A 15,311-nucleotide genomic window follows, 5' to 3' on the forward strand; every position below is an offset into this window, starting at 1 on the left:
ATTTTAGAGTGACACATCATCTTCTTGAAGTTCTCATTTTTATATAGATTAAAAAAATATGTTATTTAAATATTTAAAAAAATAAAGTTTAAATAATTAATAATAAAAATGAATAAAAAAATTAGATTTAAGGAGAAAATAGAAAAAATAGTTATTAATAATAAAAATGAATAAAAAAATTAGATTAAAGGAGAAAATAGAAAAAATAGTTTTGAGTAATTTTAGAGTGCCACGTCATTTCCATTGAAGCTCTCTTTTATATATATATATATATATAAATGGTTCTTTCTATTATTATTATTATTATTATTATTATTATTATTATTATTATAGTAGATATAAATAAATATATATTATCTAAAATTTGAACTTTATTGGATAATGAAGCTGCTTAGTCATTATGGACGTGTCTTGACGTGTATTGTATTGCGTACACCCAAGGTTTCTTTTTTTCTTTCACATTTCATAACAACTTCTCTGAAATCTCCTTTTCATGAGGTTGCAGTACGTATTCTCTATCCAGATTCCAGTATACAAATATATATATAATGATTTTATAACAAATCAACTAATATTTTGAATGTTATTGTGTGTGTGTATATATTAATAGAGTTGCTTTCATTTCTCCTTTTCGTTTTCTGGTATGGTCTAAGGGAACCTAGTATTGAAACGGAATTTTCCTATATATTCTTCTTTTGTACGTAGTTTAGATTTTTGCTTTGCCAATTATACAAACATATTCTTGTATATAGAATTATTAACGCGTCGTATCATGCCGTATATATATATATATACTACATTAATTAGCACAGTTTCCATGCATATATATTTGGTTTCTTTTCTTTAGTTTTTCACTTATATATGCTTTATTAACAAACAGAAAAAGAAAAAATCGATTGAGAGCCAGGGAGGGAAAGAGATTTTTTTGAGGAAGAAAAAAGAAATTAAGATATGGGAGGTTGTTATTCGGACATGAAAGGAGGGAAAGAGGGGGTAGGTGGGGGCCAAGAGAGGCCCCTTGAGCAGGCCATGGCAGCCAATTGCAATACCAGTGGCGCCCAAGGTCCCAATGATGCCGTAGATTTCTTCTATAGCTCTCGTTGTGTTCATCCCCTCTTTACGCAACTTGAGGTAAGTAAATATATATATGACTATGGTCATATCTATATGACGAGTACAACTTTCTATTTCACCCTCCTCTTAGTTAATCTTCTCCTCCGAAAATATATGCGGGAATATTTCAATTTTTTTCCTACAGTATTAGTTGTAGTTACAACATCTTTTCTATAAATTTTCGAAAAATTCTGAATAGTTTACAATTCTAAAAATATATTTTTATTTGTTCGAAAACGCATAGTAAACTGGATTATCAATAATATCAAGAATTTTGTTTTTGACACCGTAAACTATTCGTAAATTTTTGAAAATTTGCAAGAAGAATATTGTAACTACAGCGAACACCGCTATGAAATAAAATTAGAAAAAAAAATACTCTGATATATATGTTTTTTATGACTAAGAGATTTAAATATGATGTTCACGGTACCACTCCTCTTATATAAATATATAGCTTAGTGTATAGTTAATGAGTATTACTATTTGGCATCTTGCTCAACACACCACATGAGGTGTTATTTTATTATTAGTCAGCGACACCCCATAATACTTATTAAATTAAAATATATATAGAATCTCCCGATAAAAAAAATTGAATTATACGAATAAGTACATGTATGTCACATTATTGTTATCACTAGTCACCGTCAGCAATACTCATGGTTAATTATGAATTTTAGACAATAGCATTTCTAAATATCCAAAATTGTCTGTTATCTATAAGAATATTATTTTATAAAATAATTTATTTTCACCATTTACTTTATAAATATATTTACACACTCAGAAACACTAATCTAATGGTATTTAAAGTTTGTAAAACTATATTGATGGTTTTTAAAAGATTTGTACCTTAGCAATATCAAATATACATAATAAAATTATACGTACTGTTAAAGTTAGACTGGACAAAGACAGATTTTTTTATTTATTTTTTGAAAAGCTAGAAAGATAGATTAATTGCTGAACAAGATCAGAATGTTTGAATCTATATATATTTTATTGACTTGTCAAAGTAATACTAATTAAAAGAGTGAATTTAGCCAAATAATTATTTATATTCGGAACTGCTATTATAAAAGAATCTTTTAGTTTTAACTTCTTTTTTTAATAATCAAGCAATTGAATTAGCTAAAGTCTTAAAATATTGAATAGAATATAAAAAAAAAAGATTATTTTTTTTGTAGGATATATGTAAATACTTTCATGCTAATTATTAATTCCATGCTATATAAGTTTTTTTTAGTCAGATAATTAAACATTAGAAAGAGATATATATGAGGAAGATTTTTTTTTATTGTCTAAACTAATTCATTATGCATCACAAAAGTCATCCGATAATCCCCAGAAGTTAAGACAATAAAAGAGTCCAAAGAGTTTTTCACCAACCAAGTGCTATCAATAATTAATTGACCTAAAAATCACGTATACATGTGCCAAAAGTAAGAAATAAAGATAATTAAAAAATAATTGTATATTAAAATAATACAAAGTAATAATAAAATTATTCAACATTATTTTTTAAACTAATAAATAATTATAGAAACCTTCTATAAATCATAAATAATTATATTCAAAACTATAAAATTGAAAACTTCTCTCTTTTATCAAAGATATTAACTTTAATGAAACTAAAATTGTAATGTTATTTCGTTGTTATGTCAATTTTCTACTAAAGTTTGGCTTAATTATAGGACAATTACTTTGGGCTTAATTGTTGTACATCAGGGAAGACTAGCTACAAACAATTCGACATAATAATAATAATAATAATATATAATTTGTAGACTATACCAACCAACAGAGAGAGGCATAATAATGTTTTTTTTGTACTTGTTAACTAATTTTGATTAGAAACAATAGATCGATTTTGGGCTTAATTATAACTAATTTTGTTATATTTTATTCCATAGTTTTGCTTGAGAATAATTCGCAATTACTGGTTCTTTATTAAAGTAATTTTTCATGAAAGTTATTCGCATGGCATAATTTTTTATCTGCTTATGTTTTTTTTAATATATTAATTACGTTCTAATCGTGATTTTCCTTAGAATTTATTCATACGTACATATCTCAAATTTGTGCTACAGTTATCTATGGCGGCTTCTAACTTAATTGATCGTGACATCACTTCCAAGGTAAACATATTTCTTATTATATACGTCAATAGTCCTTGAAGGATTTTTATAAAAATTTTATAATTGTTATATGTAAATTTTAAATAAATAAATAAATAATTTTGGAGAAGAACTTGTTTATTAATAAGATAATATCACACAATATTTATATATAATGTGTTTATAATGTTTATTGATATTTAATATAAATATATATAATAACATGTTTTCTTTTTAAATATAAATTATAATTTTTTAATAAAAATTAAAATTATGTATTATATATTATTATAATAATAATTTTTTAATTTATATTAATATAATTATTAAATATCTAATTTTATATTATATATTATTATAATAATGATATTTTATAATATTTAAATTTATATTAATATAATTATTAAATATCTATTTTTAATAAGTTTTAAAGATATATTTTGTTAAAGTTAAAAAAAATTAGTAGAATTATGAAAAACGGTTAAATGCACACTTTTTATATAGAAGATATACATTTATATATAGAAAAAAATTTAGGTTGGGTCTCACTTTTGACCCTATCGGTAGGGGCAAATTTGTTTTTGGCCTATAAAAAAATTATAATCCAAAAATTTGTATATGACGGTATACATTATAATTGTAGCAAGCATCTCACTAGTTTTTAGAAATTTAGTTCAAAATAATTAGTTACACACGTATAAAAATAAATAAATAAATAAATAAGTATGCATGCAATTAGTTGTTCGAACTTTATTTTCAATACTATAAATTATTCATAATTTTTTATAATTACAACATAATTATGTCATAATTTTCTCACATGCCAAAAATAAATTTGTCTAAACTCATATACACAAAAGTAATGATGCTCCAACCTAAAAATTATTTACTAATTATATATATATATATTTATAATTACTTCTCGGAAGCTGGACTACTTATGGCTTTAATAATGGTCCCTATTGGAATTACTTATTAGTTAAGCTAAGCCTGGTGATGATAATGGGCTTACATAAAAGCTCATTTCTTTTGTATCTATATAGTAATCCTATGTCATAAATATAATTTTTTTCTCCTTTTTCTACTATGTAAAAAGGTTATTTCACTAAAGATGGGGGATGGTGTTGTCTTATTAAACATAGTTTAGGCGGAAAAGCTTTTTTATTATTACTTATTTTTTATTCTTTATTTTTTGGGGTTACAGAGTGATCCAATGGCTGTTGTCTATGCAAAAAAGAACAATGGTGAATTGGAGGAATTAGGGCGTACAGAAGTGATATTGAATACTTTAAACCCTACGTGGATAAAAAAAATTACAATTACATACCAATTTGAGATGGTGCAACCCTTGATGTATGTAAGCTTTTAATGAATATTTTGCTGTCTTTTTTTATGTTATAAGTTTTAAGTAAAAATATTTTGTTGCTGACTCTTTCTTCCGTTAACTTCTTTGTTTTCTCCTTTTATGGTTTTTTTTTTCAGTTTTCATTTGTATGATGTTGATACAAAATTTCACAATCTACCTGTAAAGGTATACATATATATTAGTGTTTGCTTTAATTTCTTCTTTTAATTAAAAGTTGCCCATTATATTGTTCTATTTAATATGCTGTATATATACTTTTTCAAGCAAATTACTAGAATCTGACTCTTAAAATTAAGCTCTGCATCCCATAAATTTATTATTTAGAAGTGAAGAAAATAAAAAGTAAAAGCTAAGGAGTTATGATACACATGGTGACAGACAAAACATGTTACTTGTAATGTCAGTCAACTTTATTATTCTGTATAAACAAAATTTAACATTTTAACCTTATAATTCTTATTCCTCTTTACCTTTACCAAGTTAAATTAGTATGTGATTTGGCAAATCATAACTTCATGTGTTAAAACCTTTCAATTGTATATAACTTTAGCAGTACCCACGATCAGCTCATAACTTTAGCAGCATTGAATTACTTCAGTATAGACCATAGACCTTCCTAAATTTAGAAGTTTATTTAGTGCATAACAATTGAGTTTGATGTTTTTAACATTTTATTCTTCTATTTCTCTTAGACACTGAATTTGAAAGATCAAGATTTTCTTGGAGAAGCCAATTGTGTTCTTTCAGAGGTAACTTAATGGTTTAATTAATAGTATAGTTGTTAAGCAACTTGGCTTCACATTAGAAATCTTTTGTCATACTTTATGTTGATACAAACATGTTTCTTCCTTTAATTGACTGCAGATTGTGACTAAACCAAGCAGGAGTTTAACAGTAAATCTCCATAATAAAAATGGGCATAGGAGTGGTACTTCAAGAAACCTGGGAACACTCACTGTCCATGCTGAAGAAACAATTGCTTCAAAGAGTGTTGTTGATATAGTATTCCGTTGTTCTAATTTGGATAACAAAGACTTATTTTCTAAAAGTGTATGTATTTTTGCATATATCGCACCTTGTTGAAATCTTTTTTTATTTGGTGTGCACTCCACACTATGTTCAATTTTTTTTACACTTTTTTTCTTATTTTCATTATAGGATCCTTTCTTAAGAATTTCTAGAATTGTTGAGAGGGGAGGCTCCATTCCAATTTGCAAGACAGAAGTAATTGACAATAACTTAAACCCCATTTGGAAACCATTATCCCTGAATATGCATCAGTTTGGAAGCAAGGCAAGCAAGCTCAATCATCAAACTTATATATGCTTTTGAGCTAAATGTTTAGTTCTAGCTTTTGTTCTAAAAAATATTGACTAATAAAATTTCAAATCGATACAGGATAATCCATTGCTTATCGAGAGCTTTGATTTTAATAGCAGTGGCAATCATGTACTTATTGGGTAATAATTCTTTGATTTTTATTTTTTACTTTATCATTGTTTTAAAGTTTGGGAGAAAGAAGCAAAAAAATATTTTAAATTTTTGAGTTGAATTCTCTAGGAAACTACAGAAGTCAGTGGGACAACTAGAAACACTTTGCAAGGAAGGAATTGGTACAAACTTTGTAATGCCATCCACGAAAAGTAGTCATGAAAAGGTGTTTATATATTTATTCATTAGATTTTAAGTTTATTAACTATTTAATTCTTTATAGCTAGAGACCTTTCACCACTTTCTCAACAATTTTCAACATATTATTATAGGTACTTAAGGGCCAGTTGTTTGTGGACTATTTTAATGAGAAGCAACAATTCAGCTTTCTTGATTACATTTCTAGTGGATTTGAGCTCAACTTTATGGTTGCTGTTGATTTTACAGGTTTCAAACTTTGAACATTTTTATACATTCTCCTCACTAATCACATTGACTTAAGTATGGTTTATGCCAACATTGATTTTTTTTTTCTTCTTTTCCAGCCTCTAATGGGAATCCTCGACAAGCTGACTCTTTGCACTACATTGATCCTTACGGCCGGTTAAACTCTTACCAGAGGGTATGTATTGTGAAAACCATAATAATATAAACTCACTAATTAGGCAATATGAAAAAATATGTAGTAAACATATGCAATGGGCTGATTAAACTAATTGCAGGCAATAATGGAGGTTGGAGAAGTCATTCAATTTTATGATTTTGACAAGCGCTTTCCTGCTTGGGGTTTTGGAGGAGTGAAACCAAATGGTACCATATCTCACTGTTTCAACTTGAGCTTAAATGAAAATGAGTTTGAGGTAATAATTTAAATGAGCCATTAGCATTTACTTCATCTCAGTTTCTTGATTAAGCTAAACATGTTTCTCATTTAAAATAGGTTGGAGGAGTTGAAGGCATCATGTCAGCCTATGCCAATGCTCTGTACAATGTTTCTCTTTCAGGACCTACTTTGTTTGGCCAAGTTATCGACAAGGCGGCGCACATTGCTGGCGAGTCTCTCTCGGCCTCCAGCAACAAGTACTATGTACTGCTCATTATAACGGTAATGATGATGATGGATTTTACATGTATTCAATCTCTTTGTTATTTTGGTAATGTTTTACTAAGAAATGAGCCTCTGTTCTTTGCCAGGATGGAGTCCTTTCAGACCTTGAAGAAACCAAAAACGCATTGGTGAAGGCATCGGATCTTCCATTGTCCATTCTCATAGTTGGAGTTGGTGGTGCTGATTTTAAACAAATGGAGGTACAAACTGTATTGTTTTAGCAAAGGGGTTTTGTGGAATGAGTAGTCTCTCTCACATAATAATAATAATATTTGGTATTTGGGATTTTGGTAGATTCTTGATGCTGATAATGAGAATCGATTGGAGAGTAGCACAGGTCGAGTGGCTACACGAGACATCGTACAGTTTGTTCCCATGAGACAATTGCAAAGTGAGTTTATTATTATGGCACCTCAAATTCTACTAAAGCAAAGATTCGCACGTTTTAAACTAATATTAAGTGGTTGTGTGGTTGTTAATAGGTGGACAATTATCTGTTGTTCAAGCCCTTTTAGAGGAGCTGCCTGGGCAGTTTTTGAGTTACGTTCGTAGTAGAGATATCAAGCCTTGTAAATTTCGTGGGGCCCAAACACCTGATCTTTCTATTTAGTTTTTTCATTTGTTTCAAACAACTAATTCTTGAAGATAGATATGTACACAAATCTCTTCATTTTTTTTAAATTACCTACTTGATGATGTTATAGTCTTTTAATGACTCGTTGTCTGTCACATTTAAACATTCAGCAAAATCTTTGGAGCAAGGATAATAAAATGACATTAGACTACAGATTTATAAATAAGTATTAGGTGCAAGCAACATGAAATGTACGTTTGCTTAGTTTTATTTAGAAAATACAGAGAGTGTTGTGATATGTCGCCCACAAGTGGCGTAGCATTGCCAAAATACATAGGGGCTCAAAAGCCCCATCAGAAGATACATTGCCTGCTAGTATGCGACATATCGCCTGCCAGGCGATACATCGCCTACATGCAGGCGACGTATCGCCTGTTGTGTCTGTACGGTTACATAAATAAGCTCCAAATTACATGTGAATTATCTTTAATCCTATTGGTTAGACCTAAGAACTGTGCCTAAACTATAAAATGTTCCTAATAGAATTTTGGAAGACTTGATCACTCTCTCCAATCTCTCTCTAGCTCTCAAAGACCAAAGTTTTCTACAAGAAACTCATCAAGCACTGCTTGACTTGTATGAGTTTTAAGGTTTGTTCAATCTCAAATCTCATTCTACTTGGTTGAAGCTTCAAGCAATTAGGGAAGGCTTGAAATATAGATTTTGGACAGCGATATTAGCTCATGTATAAGCCTTAGAAGTTCCTCAAGTTTGAAGATTCAAGTTACTCAATACAAAATGTTGTATCTCTCTAACCCTAATCTTGTATTGTCTTTATATTGTGCTTATGTTGTTGAGTATTGATGATCAAGATTTGTATTCATACTTTGAATAAAGTTCTTTATTAGCATCTATGGTTTCTATTATTGAACTATTCATAATATTAATTGTTGATTTAGAAAGTGTAAAGTCATATATTTCCAGCAATTCCTCATCCACTGTAAGAGTGTGCGCAACTAATCCATGAGCAGACTTATTCCAAATTACTAATATTGGTAATGGACACTCTAGGAAAATTGAACAACAAACTTGGAATATCATCTTATAAATAACTCAAGTCATTAAAGAACTTGGATCATGTAGTGAAATATGATATTAATGCAAAACAATCTGACCCTATAGCAGATAAAGAAAGTCCAAGATGCAAAGTCCAGTTCAAAGCTACCATCAAAGCTACAACCTTTGTTTGAACAATTGAGAAACAATGCAAAAACACCATATAAAAAAAGTGACATCAATTTTTTTTTTAAATATATATCCTATCTAAAATAAAAAATAAAAACCTAACCGATGGATCTATATCCCTTCAGTTTGCCTAAAATATCTTATCTAAAATAAAATAGATCCCATGAAATACAAAATAAGTTTAAAGATAGTTAAATTATAATATAAGGATAAACTTAGAACGAAATACCAATTAGACATTTGGAAAGACAAGCAAGTACTTCCCCAGTCGAAGTCCGAAAACAATCGCACTAATACCAATTGTTTGAGATTGATGTGTTTGTATCAACATTCATTTTATTGTGGCCCAATAAAGGGGATTCCCAATGTTGCAACGATAGACATTCTATCAAAGCTTTTAAAGCACCTAATTGTCGAACTCCAACATATTCTGTAAATAATGCTCTTATGCGTTTCTATGATATGAGGATTTTGAGCAACACCACCGTTTAACATTTTTACCTTATTTAAATTTTGGAAGTTAATATGGAAGCCCATGTTTTCCTCACTTTCCCATTTATTAACTTTCTTTTCTATTTTATCACATATAAAAACAATATGAGTTTTTTTTTTGTTTGTTGTATATTTTGATAGGTGTGGTTTGGATAAATTACGTAACAATTTTTTTTTATTGAATGGAGCAATTGCATGGTGGTTGTTTATAAATTTTTTTTATAGGTTTCACTAATTAGTTTATTTTGTGTTTTCTGTTGAGTATTTTAATCTAAAAGAAGGGTGTTTATTGGTCGGGTTTGAGTAATTTTTTACTTGTCCAATCTCAAAATTGAATTGGCATTTGTTAACTCGTAACTTGTTCAATTAACTAAAACCTAGTGTTGAACCTATCCAACACTATGTGAAGGCAAAACACAACACTATGTACCACCAGTCGCACACGCAAGACTGGCACAATAGCTCCCTAGCTAGCCGAGAGAGAAAGGAACCAGATATGTGGAAAACTCTAGGCAGCGCAGAGAGAAACTGTTTTTGTTGAGGTGAGAATGCGTGCAATATATATAGGTATGTTTTAAAAAGTATGTGTTTTTTAAATTAATGCTTTATTATGGTATTTTTTGTTTTAAAAATTATATATTAATTATGTTTTAGAAAATAAGTTCTTCGATTTCACTATTTACTATTCAAATAATTGATATTTCTTGGAAGTAACATGTTGATATTTGGAAAATAACATGTTCATTAATGGTCAAATTTTAGTACATATATTAAAGAGAAAGATATAATGAGTTGAATGTCATATACGTTTGTGTATAAAATATTATCTTTCTTTTTCCTAGAAACGTTTTGTTGGAAATATTACTTGGTCGTCACTCGTCACTCGTTACTCATCACTAGTTGTTAAATAAAATTAATTATTGTACCTTTTATTGTCATTTTGTTTCAAATCCAATTTGTTTTTGTCAACCCAGATTAGAACGAACACTTGAGACTTAACTTTTGTAGAATTTTCTAAATACATGCTGCTATCTTACTCAAGATGATTAATATATAATAATAATTATTGTTATTGTTATTGATTAATAATAGTATAATACGTTATACAATAAACCTCAATCACCATTACTTTTTTTTTCATTCATTGTATAAAAAAAAACCTTGTATGAACTGTGGAAAAAAAAACATATTTAAAGACAACTTATTTAGCATTGACGACTTTGGAGGCTCTCGTGCAAACTAGTGAATATTCTTGTACCAGTTAAAAATATATATATTAATACTTTTGACGCCACACTAATATATTTATTATGTTTACATAAAAATTTATTACCATGAGGCCACTTTGTCTTATTCGGTTTAAACTGATCATTATCGAGTTAAAACGGTTTAATTCTCTGCTATTATAGAAACTAAAAATAACATTCATTGAAATAGTAAAAAATATCTCTTAACATGTTTTTATCTTTTTTTTAATGTCCTCCCATAAAATGGGATTTTTTTAATAAATTAAAATAAAAATAATCAACTAAATTTGTTGTAGTTCTAAATTTTGTTTATTAATATATCCATGAAAAAGCTTCCATCAACTTTTACCGTTAGATATAACACCTCATGCCAGTGAAATAAGAAAATCTTGCACTTTGTCATCATGATATATCGTCACCCATATGACTTAGCTTGGAAATTTATATGACTTAGCTACTATATTAATTTACATGGGGGTACGTGGGGCCTTTACTTTACATGTTAAACTTCCATTTGGACCTACATGTATAGGGTCAAATTTGTAGTATATTTGTACTTTTCCAAGGGAAAGGAATCTCAAGATGAGAAAAATGAACATTAAACAAGAAAACTGAAAAAATGAACACATATGTTGTTAAGAGTAGTTATCCAATCAAATCCTTACCAATTCGTACTAAGGTAGATTTCATATAATTTTGGATTAAAATCTAATCACATATGTAATTCAAAACCATTTTAATTTAAAATTAATTATTGCAAAAAATAGAAAGAAATGCACAATTTATTATTAGGATTATGGTTACAACTTAAAATGAATTAGTGATAGATTGAGTAATCAATGACGGAGTCACGTGGTGATATTTTTAGATCATTCATAAAATAATTATAGTTGGTGTAACGCCCCAACCCCAGGGACCGTTACTGTGTGCCTTGTAAACAGTGCTAAACTCGCTAATCGAGTTATTTGGCCAAATCGTGTAACTAACTATGATTAGCGGTTTAGGGATCAAAGATTTCGGATAAGATAGAACGTTTCACTATAACGTTATATATATATATATATTGGGATCCTGAAAATATAATTTCAGAGTCTATTACATAAAATATTTACAACAGGTCGTTCTAAGCGGCAAAACAGGGTTCAACCCTAGTTCCTCTTTAAACCTCGGCTGTGGCGAACGAGCAGCTGCATATGTACACGTCATCACCTAAGCTCTCCAATTCAAGGATGGTCCAGCTTCCTTTTGCCTTTACCTGCACCACATAGCACCCGGTGAGCCGAAGCTCAGCAAGAAAACACTATAAAGCATGATATAATATCAACAATGACCATAATAATCATCCACGACTATCAGTCCAAAATAGATAGGTGATTGTAGCAAAAGTCACGAAAGTAGATACAGCTCCTTCTTGCCATGTGATGATAGGGCCACCAGGGCTTAACTGATATGAGAACCTTTCATAAGTTGGAACAGGATAGGTGTATGGTGAATGGTCACCAACATAACCTTCCTCTCGACTCTAGAGTCGTAACTATGGACAGCGTCCCCTAGCCATGTTGTGACAAACAGTCACCAGGGCCATGATCATCTGGTCTTAGACCAGGCAAGCGCTTATAAGTTCATCGACTTTAGGGTCGGTCCAGCATTAATGCCATGGAGCCATTCAATGCATGTTCATCGACTTTAGGGTCGGTCCAGCATTAATGCCATAGAGCCATTCAATGCATGTTCATCGACTTTAGGGTCGCTCCTTGAATAGTCAGTGCCATACACAAGTAAGTCATGCCACCAAACATATATCACATGTTCAATATCCATAAACAAGGTATTCAACATGCTTACTAAACAGATACCAGCACAATTAGGACCATGCACAACCACAGAGGCTCAAGCTCTGAACGATATCATACGCAGTATACAAAGCATGTCCTAATCACATGTTTCTCATGCATCATATGTATAATATTCAACTATCCAACATGCACCAATAACAGCCATGCATGTCACGTTTAATACTCAACCAACATGCATCAAGAATAGCTATGCATGTCATACTTAATAATCAACCGACATGCATCAAGGATAGCCATGCATGTCATACTTAATAATCAACCGACATGCATCAAGAATAGCCACGCATTTCATACATGTACATAGGGTGCAATTTTCTTACCTCAGATTCGAGCTAGAATGATTTAAAGAACGACCCTTGAAAACGATCAACTTTTAGTCCTTTAGCGGTCACCTAGTCATAACCAAATATAAAATACCATCAATAAAAATAATCAACATAAGTTCCCAAACCAATATCTAGCCTCCGGGACATCAATCCCCACTTAACCGGGTACTAGGTTCAACCCCGAGGCCTAAGGCTTGAATCCCCAAGCTAAAAACACCATTCTGGCCAAAATTTCCCTAAGGGCCGCGGCCCTCCCCAGCTGTGCCACGGCGCGCCCCTCAAACAGAGGCAGCTCTCACTGCCAAACGCCAAGGGCCACGGCGCACCACAGCCATGTCGCGGCGCCCAGCCCAGACCAGCCAAAATGACAGCTCGCAACACCAAACTTTCCCCTGCGTTTTCCCTTGGAACCAAGCCCTCTAACTAGCTCCAAACCTCCTCCAAACACTTAATTTAACCTCTAAACATCACCCATAACTCAGCCTCATCAAAACCCAAGCTAAACTTCAATCAAAACCTCTTCAAATCCAAACTATCAACAAGAATCCATAAGCTGAAAAACTAAAGGAAAAACATAGCACAACCAGAAACTAATGACTAAAACTCACCTTAAATCCAAGTTTGAACCTCCTTCAATGGTTGAACCAAGTCCACAAACCCAGCCCTTGAATTTCCTAGCTTGAAATCCCACTTAGAGCTCAAAAACTCCAAAGAAGAATTGGTGTAGGATGGTGTACGGGTTGAAGAAGAAAACCCCTGTTTTGGCTCTGTTCTTTCTACAGCCATCCAAGGTCATATAAATCCAAACCCCAAATGACCAAAATACCCTTAAGTCACTTAAGGCCTCTAAAACCATTTCAAGGGTAAAATTGGTACTTTCCACTTATCCCGTTAATCATAATTAACGCTTCCCAATTCCCGCTAATCTCAATATTATCAAACACCCATAAATCATATCCCATTACCATTTAATTCCTGGTAATGCTCTAGTGATCAAAATGACCCCGAGACTCACCCCGAGCCCCGAACTTAAACCCGTTATGACTAGACCGAACACTTACATCTCATGATCGTCTCATGCCGATTAGCTCGAACCAATCCACCTTATAATGTGGCTATATTAAATAATCACAATCATGCACCCAAAATACACAATTACGCCCACAGCGACCAAATTACCGAAATGCCCATATGAACCCATATGCATGCATCCACCATCATATAATAATATAATTCACGTAAACATGCATATAATCATTAAATACCATAATAAATCAATTATGGCCCTCCCGGCCTCTTAATCAAGGTCCTAAACCCTATTAGGAAATTTGGGGCATTACAATTATCCCCTCCTTACAGAAATTTCGTCCTCGAAATTTACTCAATAGCTCGGAACAAGAATTCCACACGATTGACACAAATTCCTCAGGTCATTTCCTTGACCTTACTTTTTCTATAGCCTTACCTTAACCCAAGGTACATTCTGTTTAATAGAACCTCATCACTTATGTCATAATCTGAACTGGCTATTCCTTACCGGAATACTTAACCTAACCTTCAGATTCTCATAACTTAATTTATAAATTCCTTTAACCCATGTCCACTGAATGGAAGTACATAACACACTGCATACAACTACCAGTGCCAAAAGTAAACTAATTCAGAGTCACCCTGTTCAGACCCAATCAGGATCCAACTGTTGAAACAAACTAGGGCTTGACTTACCTTAATTCCTCACTCCTTTTCCCTTGGTGATACATTAGAGAAGATACACTCTCCTACCTGGAATTCCACACTCCTACTTTCTAGTTCAATAACACTTTGCCACTTATTCTGAGAAATGAGCAACCAAAACTCAAGCTCCAGCAATCTCATAAATCCCCTGAACCACCTTAGGATCCAGATATATATCAACGCATTTGTTATACCCAAAAATTGGAGATCAATAATGTGGCAATAAAATTAACACGTGGCATGAGTAGTTGGGTGATTTGGCTTAGCAGTAGCCCAATGCATCAGTTGAGAAGTTGGACTGCTTGAGAGATGCATTGTCAAGTCAGATACGCCCAAGGAGACTATTTTGTCTAAGGAGTGCTTGGCTCCGACCCCAATTTGAAGAGCCCAAGTGTTTGTTTCAAACCCAAGTCCAAGGACCTTAGCATGAAGAGCCTCTTGAATATTTGGCTCGAGTGTGTCCGAGGTAAACCTCTCAAGGTTTCCTAAATGTTGGCTCGAACATGTCCAAAGTAAGTAGCTAAGGAAAAGGAGTTCCATGCACCAAGAATTGGGACTTAGGTTTTTTACAAGGATAGCCTGCACCATGTCCGATCGGACATGGTTGAAGAGGCCAAGGGGAGAGATACCTCGGACTTATCCGAGGTGAGAAGCTTCAAGGAGGTTGCCTCGGACCTATCCGGGGTGAGATGCCAAGGA

The 15,311-nt window shown here is 31.8% G+C and overlaps 1 protein-coding gene across 2 annotated transcripts; it reads left to right on the top strand.

Annotated features, from left to right (window-relative positions):
• The first annotated feature begins 511 nt into the window (after positions 1–511).
• LOC133790839 (protein BONZAI 3-like) lies at positions 512–7,923 on the top strand. Of its 2 annotated transcripts, XM_062228638.1 has the most exons (17): positions 512–641; positions 881–1,131; positions 3,207–3,254; positions 4,438–4,586; positions 4,716–4,764; positions 5,292–5,348; positions 5,464–5,649; positions 5,758–5,892; positions 5,998–6,059; positions 6,160–6,256; positions 6,363–6,477; positions 6,576–6,652; positions 6,753–6,890; positions 6,971–7,135; positions 7,225–7,338; positions 7,433–7,529; positions 7,621–7,923. In XM_062228638.1, exons 2-17 carry the CDS (start codon positions 952–954, stop codon positions 7,746–7,748), a joined length of 1,797 nt encoding a protein of 598 aa, XP_062084622.1. In that variant the 5' UTR covers positions 512–641; positions 881–951; the 3' UTR covers positions 7,749–7,923. The 2 variants fall into 2 exon arrangements, with proteins under 2 accessions (XP_062084622.1, XP_062084621.1); XM_062228637.1 differs by having other exon boundaries at positions 546–1,131.
• The last annotated feature ends 7,388 nt before the right edge of the window (positions 7,924–15,311 follow it).

This window comes from Humulus lupulus, chromosome 7, assembly GCF_963169125.1.
Source record: "Humulus lupulus chromosome 7, drHumLupu1.1, whole genome shotgun sequence".
Taxonomy (NCBI): domain Eukaryota; kingdom Viridiplantae; phylum Streptophyta; class Magnoliopsida; order Rosales; family Cannabaceae; genus Humulus; species Humulus lupulus.